The sequence below is a fragment of the Photinus pyralis genome, unplaced genomic scaffold, assembly GCF_008802855.1.
Source record: "Photinus pyralis isolate 1611_PpyrPB1 unplaced genomic scaffold, Ppyr1.3 Ppyr1.4_LG1, whole genome shotgun sequence".
NCBI classification, from domain to species: Eukaryota; Metazoa; Arthropoda; class Insecta; order Coleoptera; family Lampyridae; genus Photinus; species Photinus pyralis.
In genome coordinates this window covers 17,535,804-17,561,202 of record NW_022170249.1, presented here as the reverse complement: position 1 = coordinate 17,561,202, position 25,399 = coordinate 17,535,804, and the positions used below count along the sequence as shown (strand labels likewise).

Here is a 25,399-nt window from a genome sequence, read left to right as displayed (position 1 = left end):
ATTGGTTTTCGATACAATCGAATTGTAATTTTCTTGATATTCACTTACCGATTATAGCTTCATGGTTTCTGTTTTGATATTAATATTTTCTCCGGCTACGCGTTGATCCCCTTTTTACTAAAAATTAATTTCAATTCAAATATTGACATAGCAGATCTATATATTACAATAACCTCTTTGTAATATTTTTATCATTTGACTAAACCACTATTGATTGTGACGTCAATTATTGTTTATGTTCTATTCCCATCAAGTATTTGATTCTTTTAGCTTCTCAAGACCAGAACAAGGATATCTTAGTCTGCCTTGTTCCCCCTTTTGGTCTCTTTTGACAATTATTTAAGACTAAGTGGCTCCGCGAAAACGGCCGAGTAACAATTTTCGAGCAATTTATCGGTACGGTTGACTTTTCACCTCACTATACATCCCGTATGGCCAGCTCTGAGCATTAACCGGAAATCGTTACTCGAGTATTTTTGTGTATACACAAATTAAATTTTTCTCAGTTAACAAAATTAAATTTTTCTCAGTTAACATTTTCTAGTCAAAAGTTACCCCCTCCTACCCTGGGTATTCCCACGGTTACTTGTTCACTCTACCGCACCCTGGTAGTACCACTCTTAAGTATCCCCGGTTATTTCCAATTTTTCGCGATTTTACCAGCTCTTCATATACTTTTATAATTTTTCAAATAATGATGCAATATACATTTTTGGCACCCCTTAGGCAATTTTCAAAAAATAGCTCAACCAGTATAAATTGTACAACATGCTTTTTCGTATTTTTCTGAACACTATGACAAAATAGTATGTTATGTATTAAGTTTTATAAACGACACTTTAGACACGAGTTTATACGAGTGTCTAGATAACTTAGATATGTTACCTAACGGAATCGCCGTTCCTTAAGCAGATACAGTGAAATATCTTGGTTGCATCTAGATAATAAATTACATTGGCAGCATTACGTGAAACAACAAGCTGAACAGATCAAGCTAAGATTCAGACAAATGCATTGGTTAGTAAGACGTCATTCACAATTAAACTTATTTAACATCAATAAATAAATTGGGAGATGCACACTGGTCCAGTAAACCAAATAAATTCAGCATTTATGTTTGACGTTATCACAACTCATAAATGTGAAGTAAAATACGGTTTTTATGTATAACAAAAGTGCATCAGACAAGAAAAGGAACAAGACGAGAGGTCGTACTAAAGTTGCTTCGAGTGTTTAGTGTCTTTTATTTATTTATTTATTATCCCTCTCTTGTTCTAGGCCCTCAACAGGATTGCGCCCAATTACAGAGTGACCCGCATAAGGCTTTTTAGAGATGCCTCTGCAGAAGGTCTTAAGTTGTTCTATACTACTCCGGTATTTACCTTACGAATTAGGAAAACTGCAGGAAAATCTAATTCGGAGTAGCCAGCAGAATGCTCGAAACTGGTCTAAGGTAATTTTCATCTCTGCCACAGATGAAAAATTCATCTCAACCCAGGATCGAACACCCGACCTCCGGATTTATAGTCCATCGCTCTATCACTGAACCATAAACTCGGTCTTTTGACATTTCTTTACACTATTTAGGTTAATTCTGGTTTAATAGAGTTCTGATTCTGGATTCAAGTGAAATAAAGTCAACTGAATGAAATTACCTACCTGTGACCATGCCCCTGCTCTCCAAAGAGGTCGACACGTACTCTTAAAACATTCTTGCCTATGGGGAGGCTTATTGGCAGCGTTACACCTAGAAGCGTCGAACGTTTCATTCTTGCTATTTTGGCAGATGACTTTTCTCCTTTGAATCGCTACAAAAGAATATTAATAACCTCTATGTACCTAACAAAAGTAATCTCACCTGTGTTCAGAGTTAAACACTTGGAAGTATGACATGCCGACCAATCAGATGTGATCCACTGAGCGCAATCGTTCACCTCGCACTTTTCGACATTGGCCGGAACTGGTAACCCCGCATCTTCGCAAAAGTTGTTTTCGACTTCTTGAGACGTGTTGTGCAGTAAAACCATGCACTTCACCTCTCGCATCTGAAATCCCTCGCCACAGGCCTGCGAACATTTCGACCATTCACTTGCGGACCACTCAAATCTGACGCTATCCGGCGTGCCTTTGCCCAATATCACGACGGAACCGTAGTCATCTTCCGTCGAGTCCGCTATGCTGGGCTCGTCAAAATACGGATGGCTAGAAGATTCGGTCACCATCCGGTGACCTCGGCTATTGGTGAACGTCTGAAATGGCCATAAGTGCTGTGCCTTTTATTATGTGTATGTTTACTGAGGAAACTAGCGAAAAAAGCAAGGACCTCATTTGCGTGTAATTGTGTTCGTTTTATGAGCAATTGAACGTGCAAATTAAATTGTGTGTTTACCTAGAGCAGTGTGGTGAAGTCAGGTGGAAGGCAATGAACATTATAATTGGTATTAGAAGTATGAAAGAATTTTAGGCTAAGAGATGGTGCGGAAAACGCGTTTCCGCATCAACTCCTGCACCGATCTCACCTGTATGTTAGAAATTAATTGCTGAAAGTGCGGAATAATTCTAGTCCCAGAGCTAGAGGCGGCGGGTTTTAGCGAATCAGAAGAAGAAGGAAAGTTCGACGGTACAATCCGACTCTTTGCAGCATTAAGAGAGGAGCATTTTTAGTGAAGAACGGTTGGCAAACGGATAGAAGTTGTCGGTCACTCACCTGATCATTCTCGGAAACCAAAGTCGTGCTTTGAGCGGGTAGTGCGTTCAAGTTGCCCACGTTCGATGTGCCCTTGCGCGTCGACTGTGTGGGGAGAATGATCCGAGTTCGTGGTGTTGTATTCTTCTTGGGCTTGTCGGGCTTCTGCTCGTGCGAGTGGTCGTCATTACCGAAGACGGGATTGAGCTCATCGCGACCAGCTTGAATGTCGGAAATTGCCAAATCGATCCTGTGGCTGTTCTTGTAACCGGCCTGTTTTTGAATTTCTTCTGATGTGGGAAACTCACCGGGACGAGGTTTCACGGACAAGGCCAAATCCGCGGACGATTTCCCAGCCATGCAAGTGTATATTCCGCTATCTTTATACGTTAAATTTAATATCCTCAATGCGCCTTTTTTGGAGACTTTATATTTCTTTACTTTTGGAAGGTAAGAGTGATCTTTCACCCACTGAATTTTGGTACGATTAAACCTCTTGACGGGGCATTTAATTTTAATCATAGATCCGTAAAAAATTGTGGCTGCGCCTCCGACTTTTAATGAGACCTTCTTCTTCTTAGGGTCATGCTGAATGAATGTGCTGTTTGATACCTCTATTTGTGGTTTGTCAGTTTCGAGAACACAGCTTTTAGTGTTGCACGGTTTTTTATCGGGCGGTTTCGGAGTTGGACACATGCTGGCAGGTCGGTCGACAGTGTGATTCTGCGCCATAACTTGTTTACACTCGACCTTCCGCGTCTTTTCACCTCCACCACAATTCTTAGTACATTTGGACCACTCCGTAAGCTTCCAGCGTACAGGACAGTCTAAGACATTGCAATTTTGCCTATCTGGGGGAGGTGGCTGCGGGCACATATTACTGGGTACTATGACTGTGTTACCTCCCCCTTGCGTTACTTCATGTATACACGTGACTTCTCTGGTTTGAATCCCAATACCACACGACTGTGTGCATGGCTGAAAGTCAGAGTAATTCCACCTCGGTGGACAAGGATGATCGTTACAAGTCCGTACCAAAACCTCAGGTTTAAATTCCCTAGGGCACATATACGGCGACGTCACTTTTTGCGTATCGTCCCTGACGCAGTTCACTATCAGTTCTTGTACACCACCAAGGCACGACGCACTACAGTGCGTATACCCTTGCTCTTTCCACGTGTAAGTCGTACCGGGAGAACCACTACCCACTTTAATTGGCATGTCCGCACGATAAGGATCGTCTTTAATGTCAATTCGCTCGGAAGAACACGGTTCCATGAAACACCTCTCTGTAACTACCGGCTTGGGTCCACTGCACTGAGAATCCGGAAGCTTCGCGATTGTACGCGAAAATTCCAAAAATATTTTACAATGCACTTCTCTTTTTCTAATTCCATCTCCGCACGAAACGCTACATGGGCCCCACTCGTCTGCGATAAACCTAGAAGAAGAGACTTTCGTTTCTAACAAAATAAAAATTATACTTCGCAGGCAAAGCAATTCTTCTGATTTGACCAGTTTAGGTTGGTTTACTCATAGATGCAACTATACCATGCGTTTCTATTCAATTCGCACATACGGAATATAAAACCATTCATATGAGATCAATGGTTTTACATTGTTAAAGCTTTGAAGAAGACTTAGATCAAGGTTTCACATAGTTATACCTAAAGTAACATTTGTTCAATTAGTGTTAGCGTGTGCACTAGTGCTCTGGGCATAAATGCACGTGCATTAAGTTATTCTTCCAAAACCCAAGAACGGAGAAGTCCTAAACATGTCTATTTGTGCCTATTTTGCGTTTTTTATGTGTGTACTGTGCCGTTTTGTGCGTCAATACAACTTTAAAAACGAAAGCTTCCTTTTCCTTTAGAAACCAAGTTTGCGTCTGAGCTAGTTTGTGCACAAACTTTCTGAGCTACAGGATTTCATAATCTAGGATAGCATCTTAAGGAAGACAACGAAGGGTTCTTAATTGTGAACAAATTTTAAATATGCCGGTTTTATTATGATTTTTGGAAAAACTGTTACGTTCGTGTGTTTAACCTTTGATTATAAATATTCAAAGACATTAAAGACTATTTCTTCTTCTACTGTATTATTTTGCATTGAGAATTAGGCTCGTTTTTATGTTCTTTGGTATGTCTGTTCCTTAAAATTTTGTGCAACACTAACGGAAATGAGATTGTGCATTCGATCGCATCCAGTCGGTGTTCATTTTCTGTTTTTTTCTATGTTGATGAGTGTGTCTATGAGTGATCACTTTAACCGCATCGGTAGATGAAACAGATGCTTATGACTGCTAATGACATCTGTCATTCTTATTTCAAATGGGACGCGGAGCACGATACAAAATGACGTTCAGAACATATGACAATGTTGTTTCTGTGGAAAAGACCACGACGGCAGAGCCGTTGTTTGCCACCGAAGATAGACTACCCCAAAAATGTTTGTATTTTGTGGATTGGACCTCTGAATCAAAAGTTATTGGCAAAAAACCAATTTCGAAAAAAATTCAATGGGCTGTAACTTATGATCAAGTATCCCAATCTTAAAACTGATTGAAGTTATGGATTCTGTAGGCCGAAATAAATGAGTATTGTATTTTGTAGGAATTAAACGCTTAAAGGGAATTGTATGACAAGACTAGTTTTATTTATATTGAAGAAATTAATTAATTGTTTATTCACATATGCTATTTTACCAAATTAAATTATAAAATCGCATAAGCTTAGAATGTAATCACAACTCCTCCCCAACTTATAAATTTAATCGATCCGGAGAACGACGTACGCGGTTAGAACGGCGTAGCTGCGGTAAAGTATTCTCTTCATTTGTAGGTACACTGGCCGTTATGTCCAACGTAGGGGTATTTATTTCTGGATCAGGTAAAGTATCGGGTAAGATTGTAACATCAGGATGATTGTTAGAGGGGCCATAAGGAATATAATCATTTTGAGGAGCGTCTCGCGGAGTAGCATCCCCAATCCTGCGTAACTGATCAACGTGTCTCTTCCAAACATTACCATTATCAAGCTTAATATTATGATAGTGTAATTTCCCTAACTTTTTATCAACATTTCCAAATTTCCATTTGATATAGTTTGCATAGTTTCTTACAGCAACTCTGTCATTAATTTGGAAATCTCGAACTGCACGAATTAGCAGTTGCATTTTTATTTAAATCGGGTTTAATTAAATCCATCGGGATGTAATTTCACATCCGAACATTAACATTGAAGGTGATTGTTTGGTAATACTATGAGACATTTTGCGATATTGTAAAAGTAATCTACATAATTCATTTTCAACATCAGAACTATTACCATTAATTGCGCGTAATGATTGCTTTAATGTTTGAACGTACCTATCGTTCTGCCAGGTCATTTGTCGCAGGATGTAATGGCGAACTTAAACAATTCCGTTTTGTTTAAGAAAACTTTCAAAAGCGTAAGATACAACATTCCTGCCATTAGTAGGTGAAGTGGACGAAAAGGTTAAATGGAAGAACAGACGGCGGTAGTCTACGTCGAACTGAACTTCGTCTTGTAGAAGTATATATTTTATTTCTATTTTGTTTTTGGGGATAATTATGATACGTAGAATTATAGACTAGAAACCAATTTCGAAAGAAAATTCAAAGGGCTGTAACGTTTGAACTAGTAGCCCAATCTTGGAACTGTTTGAAATTATGGATTCTACAGGCCACATTCTATAAGAAAATTTTTTTTTCCGGGTCGATCTGAGACAATTTTTTTTTCGGGGCTCAAAAAAAGGCAGTGTATAACCTTCCTTTTTTACCAAAAATCGACTACACCAAAATTTCTCGGGAAAACACTTTTTCTTATTAATTTTGGTGCGTAGAATCCAAAACAATTCGTACTTTTTCGATCAGACTTCTCAATCAAAAGTTATGGACTAGAACCCAATTTCGAAAGAAAATTCAAAGGGCTGTAACTTTTGAACTAGTAGCCCAATCTTGGAACTGTTTGAAATTATGGATTCTACAGGCCACATTCTATAAGAAAATTTTTTTCCGGGTCGATCTGAGACAATTTTTTTGTCGGGGCTCAAAAAAAGGCAGTGTATAACCTTCCTTTTTTACCAAAAATCGACTACACCAAAATTTCTCGGGAAAACACTTTTTCTTATTAATTTGGTGCGTAGAATCCAAAACAATTCGTACTTTTTCGATCAGACTTCTCAATCAAAAGTTATAGACTAGAAACCAATTTCGAAAAAAAATTCAAAGGGCTGTAACTTTTGAACTAGTAGCCAAATCTTGGAACTGTTTGAAATTATGGATTCTACAGGCCACATTCTATAAGAAAATTTTTTTCCGGGTCGATCTGAGACAATTTTTTTTTCGGGACTCAAAAAAAGGCAGTGTATAACCTTCCTTTTTTACCAAAAATCGACTGCACCAAAATTTCTCGGGAAAACACTTTTTCTTATTAATTTTGGTGCGTAGAATCCAAAACAATTCGTACTTTTTCGATCAGACTTCTCAATCAAAAGTTATAGACTAGAAACCAATTTCGAAAGAAAATTCAAAGGGCTGTAACTTTTGAACTAGTAGCCCAATCTTGGAACTGTTTGAAATTATGGATTCTACAGGCCACATTCTATAAGAAAATTTTTTTTCGGGGTCGATCTGAGACAATTTTTTCTTCGGGGCTCAAAAAAAGGCAGTGTATAACCTTCCTTTTTTACCAAAAATCGACTACACCAAAATTTCTCGGGAAAACACTTTTTCTTCTTAATTTTGGTGCGTAGAATCCAAAACAATTCGTTCTTTTTCGATTAGACTTCTCAATCAACAGTTATAGACTAGAAACCAAACAGGCTAGTTTTGCTTGCACTCGGGATCTCCAATAAGATTGTCTTTTAAAGAAAAATGGTTGACTAATTACTTAATTACTAGACCTTATATGGGAAAAGGCATTGATTATTTTAATAAACCGATACAACGGAATTTCGAAGGATCAGTATTACCATCACATTTTTAACGACAATTTGGTCATTCAATAGGAATGTCACAAGCCGTTTCTTGGTGAATATTTTCCACAAATGCATCATTATGGATATTTACATGTGCTGGAAGCACGAACAAATCGCTGACAATTAAAACAACGCAACGGATTCGGTATATAAATCCGAACCTTCAAAGGACAAATAGCTGTATCTTTAAATATTCCATTGCGTTTCGTTCTTATTCGCCTAACGCCCGTAACTGCTTGCCTTTTCAGGTTGTCCTTAATTTCTTGTAACGTACAATTCAATGAGGATAATAAACAACACCCTTAGACATATTTAAGGTGGCATGTGGCTGCACAATGATATCAAAGTCTACGGAGCGTTTTATTTCTAATCTGACAATTGGTGTGTCACCTTTAATAGTATTTTACATTATTAGCCAGGTAAGTGAGTTTTTACTGGCGATAGGAGAAGTTGACTGGCGAGCCGTTAGGCGAGCTTGTCATCTCCTAGAGCCAGTAAAAACTATTACCTGGCGTATAATGTACAATATTTTATTTGTTACTCATTTGTAAACAATAGTAAACGTAAATAATTAGTTCTTAAATTGTTCTTGAAGAAATGTCTAAAATATCATGTGATCCATGTAACAGAGACTTCGCATTAATTCTGGCCAATGAAATTACTAGATTACTAACTTGTAAAATTTTTACAGGTCTGCTGTCAGTTTTACAGGTCTGCTGTCAGTTTTACAAGTCAGTAGCGTTTAAACATGACGTTTACCCGTTTGCGTTTTGTCTTGTTAATCAACGTTTACAACTGAGTAACAAATAAAATTATTAACTGAATTTACATTACCAACTAATCCGTACAATTCTTTGCTAATTAAAAATGGACTGATCGCAGAAAAATCTCTTGGGAACGCTATCTACCGTCTTTAGGCCCATATTAAGCACCAAAAGTGTTTTCCAAAAGACCAAGAAAAAAGCCGTCAATTTTTTTGCTGTTGCCAGCGTGGGAAGTAAGGAAAAATAAACGGAATTGTTTTTAAACATTGGAACATGCGGAGAGGGGTAGTTTAGATAGGATTATATGGAAGGCGATTGTACTCGACACCTCCCATGCCCATTGGCCGCCTCCAGGGCGGAAGTAAGTGAATTCAACCCCCAAACCCACAGGGGGTTTTTATTATTAGGATTATTTATTTATTTAACGGAAATACCATTTTTACAAAGAAATACAAAACATAATATCATATGGCAAAATGTAATAACAAAACGAAGTGTGACTATAAATCAAAATTACTGATAAACTTAACAAAAAATATTTCTAATAAAAATCAACTGCATTTTAATTGAAAAAAAGAATGGCAAATTTCATTGTTTCTAATAACCCTTAAATAAACACCTACGTAAAAAAGAATACAATATTATTCATTATTATTATTAATTAAAAGCAGTAAAAAATATCAAACTGTAGCATAGTCAAGATGTCTCCTGTTTGAGATAATATAAAAAACGTTTCGAAAAAAATTGAGACTCGCCCGTTACTTTTAAACGCAAGGATTCACTGTTAAAAAACTACGCCCAGAGAAGATTTCCGTTGTTTGAAAATTCACCGACGGCAAGGTTCCAATTTACAGCTCCGTTGTCAATTTTTGTCGTGCTGGACTGCAAGCGCCTTGATTTTTGGGTGTCGATTTCATGTCTTTTCCTTCGTAAACCGCATCGAAGTACATTTCGATTAAAAAAAAGGTAGAACGCTCTGGAGAGCCTTAATTTGGGAATTCCGAAGTAATAGTCTGGACGGGATTTTGCCTGTGCTCCTAGTGGAGGTTATCATATGCGTTTTTTCCCTTTAGATATAAGTACAGCAATGTTCCATTTCGCATGTAACTTCTTTAGATATAGATGTTTCGGCTGTAATTTGTCGTAATGTAATTTCCGTCGACAATCTTTGCTTCATCTACGATTAGCCCTTAATAAAGAAAACCTCTTATGTAGTGGGTCCATTTATGATTATATTTTAGGTGAACTGTGTAAAAATTGTGCCGTATATGGTTATTAGAATGAATTTTAATCTAGTTCATTTGAAATTTATAGAGAAAATTATAAATAGTAAAATCTATAAAGGGTATAACTTGTGTTTGATTTTGCGATGTTTTTAATATTGAAGATCATAACGCCAGAGTAGACCAGCATCAAACGAGCACATCGCAATAATTCAGTCGCAAACTTTGGTCACAATAGAAAGAGTTCGTTCTTCGTTCCAATACGTCCGTTGACATTGACTAACAAAGCATGCATAAATCAGCACAAAACAAGCACCAAGTTAGTGCGTTTGTGACTTCTCAGTTTTTAAACTAGGGGGAACAAAGTGCACGTCATAATTGCGAAGGCAGAGTCGGCACCTGCTACGTTCGACTACAAGATGCCGACTTCGGCCATTTTATATATTGTGCCCAAATGAAATAAGTGTCAAATAAGTTGATGGTGCTGCAAACAATACAATTGTATTTTAATTGTACCTCACATAAACCCACCCGCAGGCAAAGTACACTTTGTAATTGCTGAAAAACACATAAAGCATACAACAGTTGATTGGATACAAGGTTACAGTAAAGTGCATAGAGTGCCAATCGAGTATAAGATTTGGCGGTATTGCAAAAAATTTGTCTTTTAACACGAACATGCATTACAATATTGAAGCTCAAATCAAAGACGCTTACGTGCTTTCGGAAGGTATCACTTGCTCTCCTATGAGCTTTTCAGCATGAGCTGGCGGCGGAGGCGGGTATGGTTGAATTAGTGGCTGCGTGTGGTAAAGACCAGGAAGTAACTCTTCAACGCTGTCGAAAAAGTGGGGGCATTGTATGCCTGTCGAACATGCTTTTGTGGAAACGGGCTCGTCGATTATGGGGCAAAACGAACTTGGAAAATCGTCGGCGTTCCTACATTCCACCACCCGCACCTGCATACCCTCGCCACAGGAAACGGAGCACTAAAATAATGTTGATCAAATGCCGGAATTACAACCACAGGTTTCTCACCCCAGACCAAGGTAGTGTATGCCACTTCGGACACACCATCTGGTTGCATGGTTCCTGGTATCTAGGTTTCCGCCCTGGACATTTTTGCTCGCTAACCTAGTACCAAATTAAATACCAATGTCAAAAGAGTAATGTCGATACTTGAAGCATTTTGATGTACCATAATTATCCTATTTGTATTATTTAAGAACTACAAATACAAATTCTTGTTTTCTTGCAGTTTTGAGGGATATTTATTAATTAGTTTAAAATTTCGGCTGCTTTATTATGTAAATCAGAAACTCGTACTCTGAAAGTTTCCAATCTTGTTAGTAGTTTTCAGAACGGACATATAGTGAATAAGCTGCTTGAAAAATAACGAGATGGTTTCCTCATAAAATTTTAATTACATAATGGTCCCAAACCTATAAAAAGGAAAATACCTTCATCAAACGCTCACAGCAATCATGCCTGCTCTAAAAAAAGAAGGAAAGCCTGTGAAATAGCGAACCTTTTCAATAACCCTTATTGATTAATTTTACAGGCTAAGAATTTTATTGTTCCCTTTGGTATCCTTAAGAAATCTCTTTCCAATTATTTCCAGATACAACAAGTTCCGTGTCTCAATTTTATTTCGCCCGCAAAATCGATTTAGGACAATAAGAATTACCTTTACTTTGGTTTTATTTCCACGATCTTCGACGCAATAGACTTGCCGAAAACGAGTGCCGCCGCCGCAAGTGGCCGAGCACGCCCCCCAATCAGTCGTATGCCACCTATAATTTAAACGGGAAACAGTTTAAGGGAGACAATTTCGAGATAAACCAAAAATTAAAATGCAAAACTGAACCCTACCTCGGCGGGCAATTGTGAATATTGCATTCGACAACGGTCGTATCCGGCTTTAACGAATCATTACATAATTGCTCCTCGACCTCCATTCCAGTCAAAATATTCTGGCAAACGGGTCGCGACATCTTGTAACCTAAGGGCGCAGAAAAATTAATTTTTAATCGATCGAATCAGTTTTACCTCCACCGCAGGTGACGGAGCACAAAGAAACCGATTTTAAGGTCCAATGATAAAGTGGTTGAGAGCAGGAGGAACCGTCGCCGCCGCAATTTCCGCAAGAATCTACCTGCAGGGTCGATCCTATCCTTAGGTCACATCCTACTCTCTGAAACAAATTGGACCTAATTAATCGAATGAATTTACACACTTGGTTCTCTTTGCTAACGACAAAAAGTTTCTTCACTTCATTTTCTAATTTCAGCTTAAGATACCATTGGAATCGGAAAAAAAGTGTCCTATATTTGGAATGGTTTTCCATTTCACGTTTTTCAGGTTTTAGCGGATTATATGTTTTATTCCTTTATTCAGCCTTTCGGTTAGCTGTCCAATTTCGAGTGCATTCATAATTTAGCAATTTCGCTGTGTCGAAACCTACGTCATTCCACCATGAAAAATTAAAGCTCTATCCGAGAAAAATTATTTGGTAAATTTTGCATGCTGAGTGTATACTGTCTTTCGTTAAACGTGGTAGTTTTTCCAATCTAGAGGTCGTAGCGGCTGATATACAGGGAGAGTTGTTTAAGAGAACATACGTAGAATTACCCTGATAGCTTGGCCTATATCACGTCAAAAGTTTAGATCTGAGCGAACATTAAAAATATTGTACGCTTCGTTGGTTAGGGCTAACTTAGAGTACGCGGACATCGTATTATGATATTCATAGTAACAATATTGAAAAGGTGCAGAACAGATTTTTGTATTTTAAGACTGGAGGGTCAATATTCAGTACTGGTTAGATTTATTTCAGATGCAGAGTCTAGATAAGAGACGAAAAATCATTCAATTAACTTTCCTTTTCAAGTTAATTCATGGTTCCGTTAACATCAATTTACTGAGTCAAGTTCATTTGTTAGTACCAACTTTTTTCAATCGTAGTAAATTTCTATTTCATATTCGTCACTCGCGCACAAATATGATGTTTCATTCGCCATTAATTGCCATGTTACGCCTCTATAACAATGTTTCGTTGCATATCGACATATTTCTTGCTTATCAATCTTCTTTTCACAAAGTCTGTATTGATACTGTGTAGTTATTATGAATTCATTGTCCATTATTATAGTTTTTTTAAATAGTTTTTCTTTTATAATTTTTTTAAAGTTTAAATTATAAATTGTATCAGCTATAAATTATAAATAAGTTACGTTAAATAATGTCATTAATCAATTTTTTTAAGTTCCATCACCTGCATTATGATTTCCATTACAATTATTAGTATCGATGTTATAATTTAGTTTTAGTTCTCTTTATTTCTGTCTATCTGTTTTGTGAATGTATATTGTAACGTGATTTATAAATTCGGGTTCGATTTATATCAATATTTATTAAACAAAACTAAAACAGTATAAAAACCGTACAATTTATATCGACTATTTATATCACACACTTCGCAATTTATATTTCCGCGCTCTATGTTTCATACGTACTCGATCTCGTTCGGTAGTAGACTGCTTGCGTGTTCGATCCGCAACCATTTATCACGCAAGCAATGTAAGTCAAGAAAATTCGCGTAATTTACCGGAGCGTTTCCGTTACACTGCCCCCTTCTTAATTCTGGACGTCTCGTTCAGAAACTGCGTTAGTATTACTTTTTAATGCCTCGTGTCGGAATCTGCAGTCAGAGCCTGCTCGACAAACACCTTTCTTGAAAAAGTAAGAGTCCACAGCTTTGCGGAGGGTCGTCCCCTGTGGGTTGAAGCATCATACTGTAATTCGAACGCTAGTGTTCCTAAATATCACTTCGATCATGGTTCGCACTATCTTCCAGTCCAACCCATCTAAACCACATCCAATCTTCGGGATCGCCAAGCTATTTATGTCATAGTATGCCATGAGTTTCTTTAAGCTTTTTTAGGCTATCATCACAAAAACGGTGATTTTGTGGTCGCTTTTGCGGCCATAAAGTTTCACTTTATTGTACGCTTCTGTCAAACTTTACTTTATTGTACACATCTGTCAAACTGTACATATTTGAAACTGATGTGTGAGAAACAGTAATCTGTTTGATACAAAGCGTCTATCTGGTCTAGCCCTATCAAGGATTGGGCTATTCACGTGCGTTTTTTTCATTTTCGGACTTGTAGGAATGTTTCACACTATTTTGCATAATCACAATGTTCACATTTAAAATTATAGTTTGACGTTTCAATCTTTGCTGCTTGCAGACCTTTTTGAAGTGTAGAACCAAAACATGAGGAAGATGTTATTGCTTACATTATTATACGAAGAATCACCAGCAATTAACCGAAAACACAAGTGGCTACCTATACCTGCCATCAAAGTAGGTAATCAGGTTTCTAATAATTGTACAGCATGTTAACTATAAGGTCTTGGAAGCCACAGTTACGAAGGACCTATTGCATTTGACGTTATTAAAATCTTGTGCAACGGAGGATGTTGCGATTGTACTTTTACTCTCAAACGCCTGCTCTTATATCATATATGACTTAGGGTCGCAATGCTTGCATCTTCCAAAATTTCATTTAGGGTATCTGAACTGTCGCTATCGCCCATTTTGATAAGCACAAAACACACGCAAAGATGCTAATTATAATTACATACGACAGGAAATGCTTTGTTTTTAATTGTCTAAGATAACTATGATTTTCAGAAAAAATATGTTTATGAGCAAATTTTTGAATTCTTTTTTGATGATCGCCTAAAAAATGTTGTGTGCACCTTGGCCAAAAGTTATTTGTTTAGGCCTCATCTGAATTGCGGCCTCGGCTACCGCCTCGGCCACAAACAACAGCTTCGGCCAAAAAAGATCACTTTTACGGCCTTGGTACACAAATAACTATTTTTGGCCGTATTACCATTACGGTTCATTTCGACTGTAGAGTTTGTATTGTGACTTTATTGAACTAATGTATTCTCCATATCCAAAGAAGTACACGAGGTTCGCAATGGCAATTTATAAAATAAACAATAAACCTAATTTCTAACTTAGTATGAAAGCAATAACCACTGAAATTCAACCGGGCAATCTAGGGGTGGTAGCTAACCCGATCCCTTTTTTCCGCCTACTTTCTACTCCCTTGTTTAAAGAACAATACCAATGAAAGTAATATTAAATAGGTACTTATCCGAGCCATCCTTGAGGGCCAGGGTACTCAAACGATTGTGACTGTTATGATGCGAGTTTTACTTACATTTACCACAATTGCAATTCCGATTCAGATCACTATAGCTTTGGTTATTCAGTTTCTCGTATTACTAATTTACTTAATTTGTGAGTGTTCAATGAAACAAAATGACTGATAAATACGCTGTGTCAACACTCAACACACCCCAACTTTGGGGTATGTTGACACATTTGCAGCAGTAACCACTCAAATTATTAAACAACCGTTGAAATGGATTAACGTTAATTGTCGATAAACTCAGTCATAGTAAAATGCACGTATGCAAAATGGATTAGAAATAATTCATAGTATGATGTATATATATGTAAATAGGTGTAAGGGGCAATAAAGTTACGAAGGCCAGAATTAAATGTAAGCATGATAAATGAATGGAAAGGATTGATCGGATTTGCATGTACGTCTCACAAGGCGTGCAAAATAGTAATGTTTAATGATGATGAGTTGGTAAACTGTTGGGTTGATTTACACCTGTCACTTCTTTTAGTTAGCAGACAATACTTAAACGGACACTTGCAAAAATTAGGTAGCATTTTGATTCACGATGATATGGGGAGGCACAAGAAGCAAAATCTTATGGCATAGTGTCCGCACTACATTTACAAAATGGTTCAATCTAATTCATTTTGATTTTATAAATTTACACGTTGAATGGGAAGGAGCGCGAGATCCCCTATTTGAGAGATTACCCCAGACGAAGTATGAATAAATCAGAAAGCGGGATACAGCATCGCATATGCCATTAACCTACCTCGGTGTATTTTAAAAAACCTCGCATTACGCTTTATTTTTTATTAAACGACTAGGACACTATACATAGCCTTATTTTCTAAACAGGAAAATAATTGCTTACCAGACATTTTCCATCGATGCACATATCCAAGCTGCCTTGTCGACATCTAGTACCATCTTCTACTTTATCATTTAATTGTGCCACAACCACAAGTGGCTCGTTTCCTTCTAGATCGTTGCTAAAGGAAGCCTTCCCTCTACAAGTCAATGAGCAAGGATTTCGTTCGTCATACTCCGCCGACCACAGGAATAGAGATCCTTGATATAAAACGCTGTTGAAAGCTCCACATTGTTCCTCGCGGAAATCTCGGAACACCGGACAGAGCTGAAAACGTGAACAAACGCTCTGAGTACCTACATAAATATGAATTTAATAAACTGCTAAATAATGTTAACGCTTTACGACCAGAATCCTAAATTTTAGGATGCGAATAATTTACGACTTGGATAAACGTAAACAGTGGTACGTCGTAACTTAGCAACTTTACGGTAATAAAGTGTTGAGGTGGCACAAATTTCCTACTCGTTTTATGGATTATTTGACATTGTTGTACCTATTTCGGTTCTTAATGGTCACGAAACGCTCCGCTCCGAATTTCAACTTTATAGAATCGCTCACATCACACATGCAAAAAAAAATGGGTCACGAAATTAAAGCTACACGAGAGAATGAGCTTAAAGCTCGGAAAGCAATATCGGTCTCTATATTGGTATAAAAGAACGAAAACGAGTGTATATTTGCGCTGTGCGGCAACTTAGTGGAATTCGGGTGAAATTTTACAAAGACGGCGTACTTAAGGCGTCCATCCGTGATCACTTTTTAGTCGATCTCATATCCCACCCCGAAACAGGCTCGTATTTTTCCTCGGCTTGACTGTAAGCCCATTTCTCGCAGATAACAAGTACTATGACTATGGAGTAGGCACCCCTTATGTACTCTTATGAGAGATGCTACCCTAACAATAAAGTGGATATCGGTAACGAATAAAAACTTCGTTTAGTAGATAAAAAATAGAAGACAGAAGTGGATCCTACGTGAATATTAACGGTATGCTGTGTAAAATGCATGGAATATGACCAAATACAAAGTACAGTATGCAGTATTCATGGGCAGATCTACTGCCTTCATGGAACCTTGTAAGTGTAGACATATAATCAATGAATACGTATAATGGGGGTTATAGCGATGCCAGAAGTTTGCAGGACCTCTTATGGAAAAACGATGGGGATTCCTACATTTTATGTATTTTCTTTCGAACGCACATATAAAATTCTAACAGTGATCAAAGTAATAATAATAATAATAATAAATAGTATTCATTGTATTAATTAGAAAAAGAATATAAAAATGAGGAAAATTAAATGCGGGGCGAGATTCAGTTACATAGTCGGTATCGGGGGTCTGGTTTGTCGTGTGTACGCTCATAGTTCAAACAATGAGTGCCAGAAGTGTGGTACGAATTGAGACTCTCCAGAGACAAACAAAATTACAATACGAGGAAAACGCAGATGGAAGCGTTATTAATTAAGAACGACGCGTGGAACTACGTAAATGGACAAACTCCGAAGCCTGTGTGGATACGGAAGATGCCGCATCGGTGGCAGCTCTTTTAGCTTGGAAAAAAACTAGGAGTAAGACGAAATCTGATATTGTTATCACGATTAGTCTATCCGAATTGAAACAAATTAAGGGATGTGAAACTTCGAATGCAGTATGAACCAAACTTTACAGGGTGTCCATTATGTATGGAATATAATATACATATATCTCGGTAAATATCGAATATATACAACATTTTTGTATATGAGTAGTGATATAAGGCCGATTCTAACTCAAAAGTCACTAGATGTGAAAAAGTCACTAGAAAAGTAACTAGGTTTGAAACTCTGCTCAAAGTCATTAGAAGGTCACGAGAGGTTTGAAACTCGGCGTGAGGTTTGAAACTCTGCTAGTGATATAGGGGCCGATTCTAAATCAAAAAGTCACTAGAAAAGTAACTAGGTTTGTAACTCTGCTGGCGAGGTTTGCGCCAGTGCTAACATCAAGGGGGTCGAGGTTTGCGTCTGAGATAAAGTATCGGAGGTTTGTGTCCGACCTAAGAGTTGAACGCGGGTTGTGTCCTGAACTAAAGTGGGTCTGAGCTAAAGCGTTCTCAAGGTCAAATGGTTTTGAACTGGGGGGGTTCTTGTCGATATGGTTCTGAGCTGTGATCGCTGTCGTCAAGGTCATTTTTGTGCTACAATTCTATTCTAAATATGACTTTGAAGATGTGGTGGGGGATTGGCGCTTATATAAGCCTCTATATGTTCGTTACAAGGTGTACATGTATTAAAGATGTCGTGGATGCCATATGCTGAAGAATCATGGACCAAAGCTGTCGATTTCGTGACGGCCGTGAGACGCCTAAAGCAGCATTTGTGGCAAGCGTGGAAGGATGAATCTTCAGAATCCGGTGAAGAGTGTTAAATTCAATGAATTCAATAATAGAACATATGTAATGGTGACGTGGCATTCTGCTTATTGGGCAGGTCCATGGGAAACTGTAGCAGTCGATAGAATTCGATTCCGACGCAATATCATGTAATAATTTCTCCAGTATTACAAGCGGATCATCGTTCGGCAGTGTATCGCGGTAGATTTCAAGGTCACGAGTTGGAAATATAAGGGTGAGCGGTAGCGATGGTTTCAATCAGTCCAGTGGTGTTATTGAAACAGTTAAAATGGATCTTAACGCACTAAACAACAGTACATTCTGTAAGGTATTAAAAAATGCCAAGGACTTGGAAGTGGGGGAGAAGTTTAGAATTGTGAATGCCGACACCATAAATACAAAATATGGTGATCGAATAATATTGGAAACTGAAAATTTTAAATGTGTGCTGCCATTACGATTCTATGAATACTTCAAGGAAGGCGATCGCCTGAACGTCCTCAAAGAGTCCTTGAAGACTAGGGATGTATTCATCGAAAGCGCCGGAACAGCTGGGAAAAACTACCAATTTAAAATTTATGTAAACAATAGATTAGTGTTGTTGTTGTTGTTGTTGTCGTGGTAAAATAAAACCTAATATTATAGATAATTGTCTTTTCATTTCGAAATAAAATGAATGTCCCATGAAAAAAATACTTCAGTTGTGGAGTGGTCGTCGTCGTCGTGTACTTCGCTCTCTCATGAATACACTAAAGAAACTATCATCCATGGCGATTTTTCACGCTAAGTTTTTTTATAAGCACGGGCGTTGAGTGTTCGTTATTCAATGGGCACGGGTCTTACGGCAATGCGTACTAAGTTGCATATAAGGAAGATTTTCGGTCCTTTTTTTAGCACGCCAAAGTGCGTTTATTGGCAATAAGCAACAAAACATAATAAGATCAACATAAAGATATCTTTTATTCCTTTTTACGGTATGCCTACAATAATACAAATTAAGTACACATAGAAATTATACGAGCAGTTGCGTGTGAGCGAGAAAATTTCATTGCAGATTTTTCTTTGTATGTAGTCGTACTCTACTTAATTTGCGCTGCACTTCAAACACCTCCAGGTCCGATTTGAATTTTTTAATTCTCCTTAACAAATCGTCTATGCGTATTTTTCTTCGATGGCGGTCATCGGGATCTTCTGCAATCATCATTACTTTTGTCATTTCCTCTGATGCCAGTATAGAAATGACTTGTAAAACGTTCACTCATGTCCTTTATACTTGATTTTAGTGAAGAAATGAACCCACGAATTAGCAACACTCAGAACCATCAGGAAACGGTTCAATCACATACAAAACTAGACACAAACCAGCGCAAGTTTAAAAGGAAGCAGTTTAGTTCAGAAATAAGTTGGACACAAACCTCCGATACTTTAGCTCAGACGCAAACCTCGACTCCTTGACCTTGACGTTAGCACTGGCGCAAACCTCGCCACCCAGTTCAAAACCGTTTGACCTTGAGAACGCCTTAGCTCAGACCCACTTTAGTTCAGGACACAACCCGCGTTCAACTCTTAGGTCGAACACAAACCTCCGATACTTTAGCTCAGACGCAAACCTCGACCCTTGACGTTAGCACTGGCGCAAACCTCGCCAGCAGAGTTACAAACCTAGTTACTTTTCTAGTTACTTTTTCGTGTCTAGTGACTTTTTGATTTAGAATCGGCCCCTATATCACTAGCAGAGTTTCAAACCTCACGCCGAGTTTCAAACCTCTCGTGACCTTCTAGTGACTTTGAGCAGAGTTTCAAACCTAGTTACTTTTCTAGTGACTTTTTTTCACATCTAGTGACTTTTGAGTTAGAATCGGCCTTATATCACTACTTATATGAAAGTTGTTTATTTCCCATAATAAGGAAGGATTCAGTTTTTTTTATTTCAGAAATCAAATGAGTAACGGAAAAAATTTATTTTCTTTAAATGGCAGTGCACCTTTTCATTAGGCTCATTTGATAGCGATTTTTTTTCTCTTTTCAATAATGTAACATGTTAATACCCTTATTCAAGAAAATTTTTCAAAAATTTAAGATAATTAGATCAATAACAGGCAACTCTTTAAATAGAACGACTTCAATTAAGGATCTAGGAGTTTACTTTGACAGTTCCTATACCTTTACAACTCACATTACCACGGTTATAAAACGGTCTTTTCAAACCTTAGGTTTCATTATTCGTACGAGCTCTGATTTCACGAGCCCAAACACAATTAAAGCTTTATACATATCTTTTGTAAGATCTACGCTAGAGTATTGTTCAATCATATGGTATCCCATACATAAAAAGTACCAGGAGGAACTAGAACGTGTTCAACGTGGTCTGGTTAAATATTTATACTTTCGTAAGGAAGGCACTTATCCGGAAAGAGGGTACTCACGAAGTACATTAAATGACATGTATAACCTAATGCCTATTAGTATTAGAAATAAGCGACCTTTTTATTTAATCTGTTATATATTATTATTATATTATTATATTATATTATATTTTGATTGTAACGCACGTCTACATGTCGCACTAATTTGATGCAAAGGTCGCCTCCAATAAGCTACATACGAAACGAGGGGTTCCTCAGGGATCCATATTAGGACCGTTGCTCTTTTTAATCTACTTTAACGATTTTCCCCAATATATGAAGCCGTATGCTGACTGCATTCTGTATGCAGATGACTCCAATATTTTCTTAAAACGGGAAAACTTGGATAAAGTTTCAGCAACCAAAGAAAAACTAACATCTCTGGCCTCGACATGGTGTATAGCCAATGACCTGATCCTAAATAAAGGAAAAACAGAAGTGTTACTAACTACGTTAAGGCATCACACCTTTGATAACCCTAGTTTTGTAAAATTTTTAGGGTTAGTCATTGATGAAAAGCTAAGTCTGGCGGCACATATTAATTGTATATGTAAAAAAATCAGTACCAACATATACAGAGTGAGTTTTTTTTCATTTTAAGCATTGGGATCTCGAAAACCATAAGACATACGGATTCGATTAAATGAGGAAAGAGTTGTCGTTTTAAGAGCTTATTTAAGATATGCTTTTGTTTGTCTTAATACATAAGTTAGAAAAAGTATACAATTTTAATTTGACCAGCAAATTATTAATCCAATCATACTTAACAAATAGATTCCAGTGTGTAAGTATTAACAATACTTTATCTGAAAAACTTTGTATTACTAAAGGTGTGCCACAAGGGAGTATTCTCGGGCCACTCTTGTTTTTAATTTACATTAATGATATGCCGGGATATATTTCAAGCAGCGACAATTGCCTACTTTATGCTGACGACGCGACATTGCTTGTGGGGTCTAAACATATTGATCAGGTAATTCATCAGTCCGATTTAATGGTTCAACGGGCAAGTACTTGGTGCGAAACAAACATGTTAACTATCAATAGCACTAAAACAGCATCAATGATATTATCATTACGTTCTCATAACTTACCAACTCGACTAAATTTTGATACTCACGCGGAAGTTATTCGAGCAAAAATATGCAGGAACCTTTTTGTTGTACGCAGATTAGCGGAAAACGTTACTGCTCAAATTTTAAGGATTGCATACTTTGCTCTTCTACACAGTCACTTCTCATATTCCATTAATGTATGGGGTTACTATGCATGTTGAAAACCACTATTCAAACTTCAACGCAAAAGTGTAAGAATCATTGCTCATCTTCCATTTCAAGCAGATTGTCGTCAGGCATTCATTAGTTATAAAATTCTCACATTGCCCTGTATTTTTATACATACATGCCTCTGTTTTGCTAAACGCAATGAGCATAAATTTGTAAAAAAATTGGATATTCATGAATATGATACTCGCAACAAACATTGATTTCATAAAAAAAAAATTTTATAATTGTATTCCACCGAACATTAAATGTTTACCTTACAATTCATTTAAAAACAGGACTAAATTATTTCTGTCAAAAAACGCATTTTATTCATACAGTGAATTTCTCTGCACCAACTTGCAAAATATGTAAACTTTTTAGTTTAGTAGGTATACTTTAGTTATTATAATAGAGCTCTGACGGATGTAAGTAGACTGTTCTACGTTTAACATTAATAAAATTATTATTATTATTATTTTTGAAAAAATCCACAGTTCACTAGATATGAGCGAAAAACAGATTTAGTGATTTTTTATTTAACTGGTGTAGAATCGTTATTATTAGAAATACAAGGAAATGACACGAATAAAAGTTTTAGACATTTTATTGCTTAACATGATGAACATACTAATTTATTTTTAGATCTTAAAATTTTTGAGTTATAATACAAACTTTAATTTTTTTAAATGGTAGTCATAGTTGGCTTTGACATTTTTAAAAAGGACAAATTTTTCTCTTTTTAACGATATAAGGCTTGCTAAATGTACTTTAGTAAACGCCCTGCAGTAATTTTCGTATTATTGAGAGGTAAGTAAACAGAGTTGGCCATGGAAAACAATATCTAGTGAGATAGGTACCTTTCATTTACATTGAAAATTGAACAGGCCAATGTTATCTTCATTTTCTACCAAATGAAATTTCAAGATACGTAGGATGGGTTAGATTTGGAAACCCGATGTAATTTATGCTAGTTTCAACACAACAGTGCCCAGCCGCACAACTAACTGCAAGTTAAATATTATAATAGACAGTAATTAAGAGAACAAAAATGTTTCCCATGGCAAAATCTGTTTTTACTACTCTTAATAATACAAACAGTTCTGTATCATGTTTATTTGTCAAAGTAAGTACGATGAACCTTATATCATTGTAAACAGAAAAAAATGCACTTTTTAAAAATGTCACAGCCAACTATGATTACCATTTAAAAAATGTAAGTTTGCGTTATAACTCGAAAATTATAAAAGAAGAATAAATATTAGTAAATTTATCTTATTAGGCGGAAAAAATCTACAATTTTTGTTCTTTGCATATTTCTGTATTTCTAATACTAACGATTCTACAACTGTTAAATGAAAAATCATAAATCTGTTTTTCGCTCATATCTAGTGAACTGTGGATTTTAAAAAAAAACAAAAGCATGTCTTGAATAAGCTCTTAAAACTACAACTCTTTCTTTATTTAACCGAATCTCTATGTCTTACGGTTTCCGAGATCCTAATGCTTAAAATGAAAAAAAAAACTCACCCTGTATGTTTTACGAAGACTGACCGACCGACAATGTGTCAAAGCCAATAAAGGACATAATATACTCTATTCAATCCTAGATTCAATCTGTTACATTACACGTTTTAGTGATAGGAGTAAGTTGTAAGTTTTTGTCGTTGAAAATAAAACTGAGTCTGTAGGTAAGTAAATGACAACCGACCTCCAAAAGGGCGCACGTTCAATTTTTAAAAATGTAATGTAGGTATTTTACTCACGCCATAGTCAACCAGTTGTTTGAAATTGACCTTTTCATATACCCCCAGGCCATTTCGTAATCCTAAGCAAACTTTAGATTAGATCCTGTTGCAGCTTTATAAGTCTGTCAAACCGTAATATAAACTAAACTTTATTAAAATTCCTCTTCAACTTTGAACCGATTATGCAGAAGTAAGAAAGTTTTGAGATACACTATTGATCAATAACATAACGAAGGCGATGGCCGCCGAAAGTCGTTGAAACGAAATGTCTGTTTACAAATGTATCTACTTTGACTGAAAGATGTGTGCAAAGAAAGAATAGTTTTCGGATTAAATTTATTTGGATTATTTATAGTTTTTAGTTTGGCGTGTTTACTTTGAACGTGAATTTATTTTTTAGTCTATGGGCTTTCAGAGAATAGTATTTGACATTTTGAAACCGCTTAAAAAGCTTCTAATGGGCAAGCTTTCATGCTAATGTTTCTGTGTTGACAAGAATGCACGAAAATTTACACTTAAAGCTATGCCGGCTCTTGCTGTTTTTCTAACTCAAAGTTCGGTTCTAGTTTTACTTTCGCCTCGCCGTCTACTGAAAATAGTCGAAATCTCTTCCACGTCCATAACTAAACTATACTCATTATGCTACAGTGCTCTACTCTGTATATAAGTGTCTTTACGGAACGTCTGTACCGCGTGTCATTTATTTGTTACTAATCGTTCAATGCGTTTCTAGAAAGCAAAGATAGAAAACCACTGATGCCTATCGAAAAAAGACAAATGCAAGTTGACTGTAGCCATCCACAAATTCAGCTTCAAGATTACAGCGATTGTTGCTTATGGAAAAAGCTCGATCTCGTTGCTGCTCTGTGGTGCCGCCAATTTAACCAAATCTTGCAGTACCATTTAGAAGGTCCCACAAGCCAGCAGAGCCATTTTGGAAAAATGAAGGACGAAATACATCAGAATTATAGGCTGATTATAGGCCCTTTTTGGACACTTGAACAAATTTTCAGGCGGCATCCTTTAAAGAAAAAAACTATGGCTCTGCTGGCTAAAGACGAAGCTAGCTGACCACTTGTGAGATTTGCTTCGAAAGCGAAAAATTCAGATCACAAAATTATAGGCTATTTATAGGCTTTTTTTAGACACTACAACAAATTTTCAGGCGGCATCCTTTAAACAAAAAAACTATGATTTTGCTGGCTAAAGAAGAAGCTAGCTGATCACATGTGCGATACGTTATGCGCATGCCCAAAATTTTTGCCTTGTAATTAATATCGATCCATTAACAGTGACTGTATAAAGACAGTGTGGTCATATGCTCTATTTCCGCCATGTTTTTCCCATATTCTTCATTGAGCTGATCGGTTTAATTGAATTGGTAGATTTTGGCATTTTTCTATGTTTACAATATTATTGCCACAAATGTTTGTGACTTGATCACCTTGGATTCCAAGTTAATTTCCGCCAACCCGATTTATTTGGTTATAATATTGCGGATGTCCCCCCTACCAATAAAAAAAACAACACCAAAGTATGACCAAACTGCCTCTACACAGTAGGTATACAGTCACTGTAGATCCATTATAATATAAGTCACTAAATATAGAAAGTACCGCAATTCGAGAGAACGCATGTTTTTTGCCCAAAAATTGCGGAAGTTACCAGATTTTAGTAACTTTAATGTTAGGGATTGTTCCACCTGTTTGGAGACATCTGTCAAGTAGGTATTTGAAATTTGAATTTTCTTTTACTAATAAATCAAATATATAGCAAGTTGTTGTGTTTCAGGTTTTAAAAAAAGTAATGTTAAAAGTGTCTTAGTTGTCTATGCATCTTCTCCTATATTATAGGA

The 25,399-nt window shown here is 36.8% G+C and overlaps 1 protein-coding gene across 4 annotated transcripts in view; it reads right to left on the bottom strand.

The window, feature by feature from the left end:
- The window catches only part of LOC116171740 (protein madd-4), a 140,041-nt gene that overhangs the window by 2,539 nt on the left and 112,103 nt on the right, over nt 1–25,399 (bottom strand). The window contains exons 4-13 of one of the 4 annotated variants that reach the window (XM_031488724.1): nt 15,759–16,022; nt 11,724–11,868; nt 11,547–11,676; nt 11,362–11,467; nt 10,713–10,808; nt 10,392–10,663; nt 2,708–4,127; nt 2,520–2,633; nt 1,859–2,267; nt 1,660–1,808 (exon numbers count right to left, since the gene is read on the bottom strand). In XM_031488724.1, the coding sequence (XP_031344584.1) occupies nt 1,660–1,808; nt 1,859–2,267; nt 2,520–2,633; nt 2,708–4,127; nt 10,392–10,663; nt 10,713–10,808; nt 11,362–11,467; nt 11,547–11,676; nt 11,724–11,868; nt 15,759–16,022 (3,105 nt within the window). The remainder of the gene's footprint in view (nt 1–1,659; nt 1,809–1,858; nt 2,268–2,519; nt 2,634–2,707; nt 4,128–10,391; nt 10,664–10,712; nt 10,809–11,361; nt 11,468–11,546; nt 11,677–11,723; nt 11,869–15,758; nt 16,023–25,399) is intronic. The other 3 variants (XM_031488732.1, XM_031488739.1, XM_031488744.1) reach the window with 3 other exon arrangements.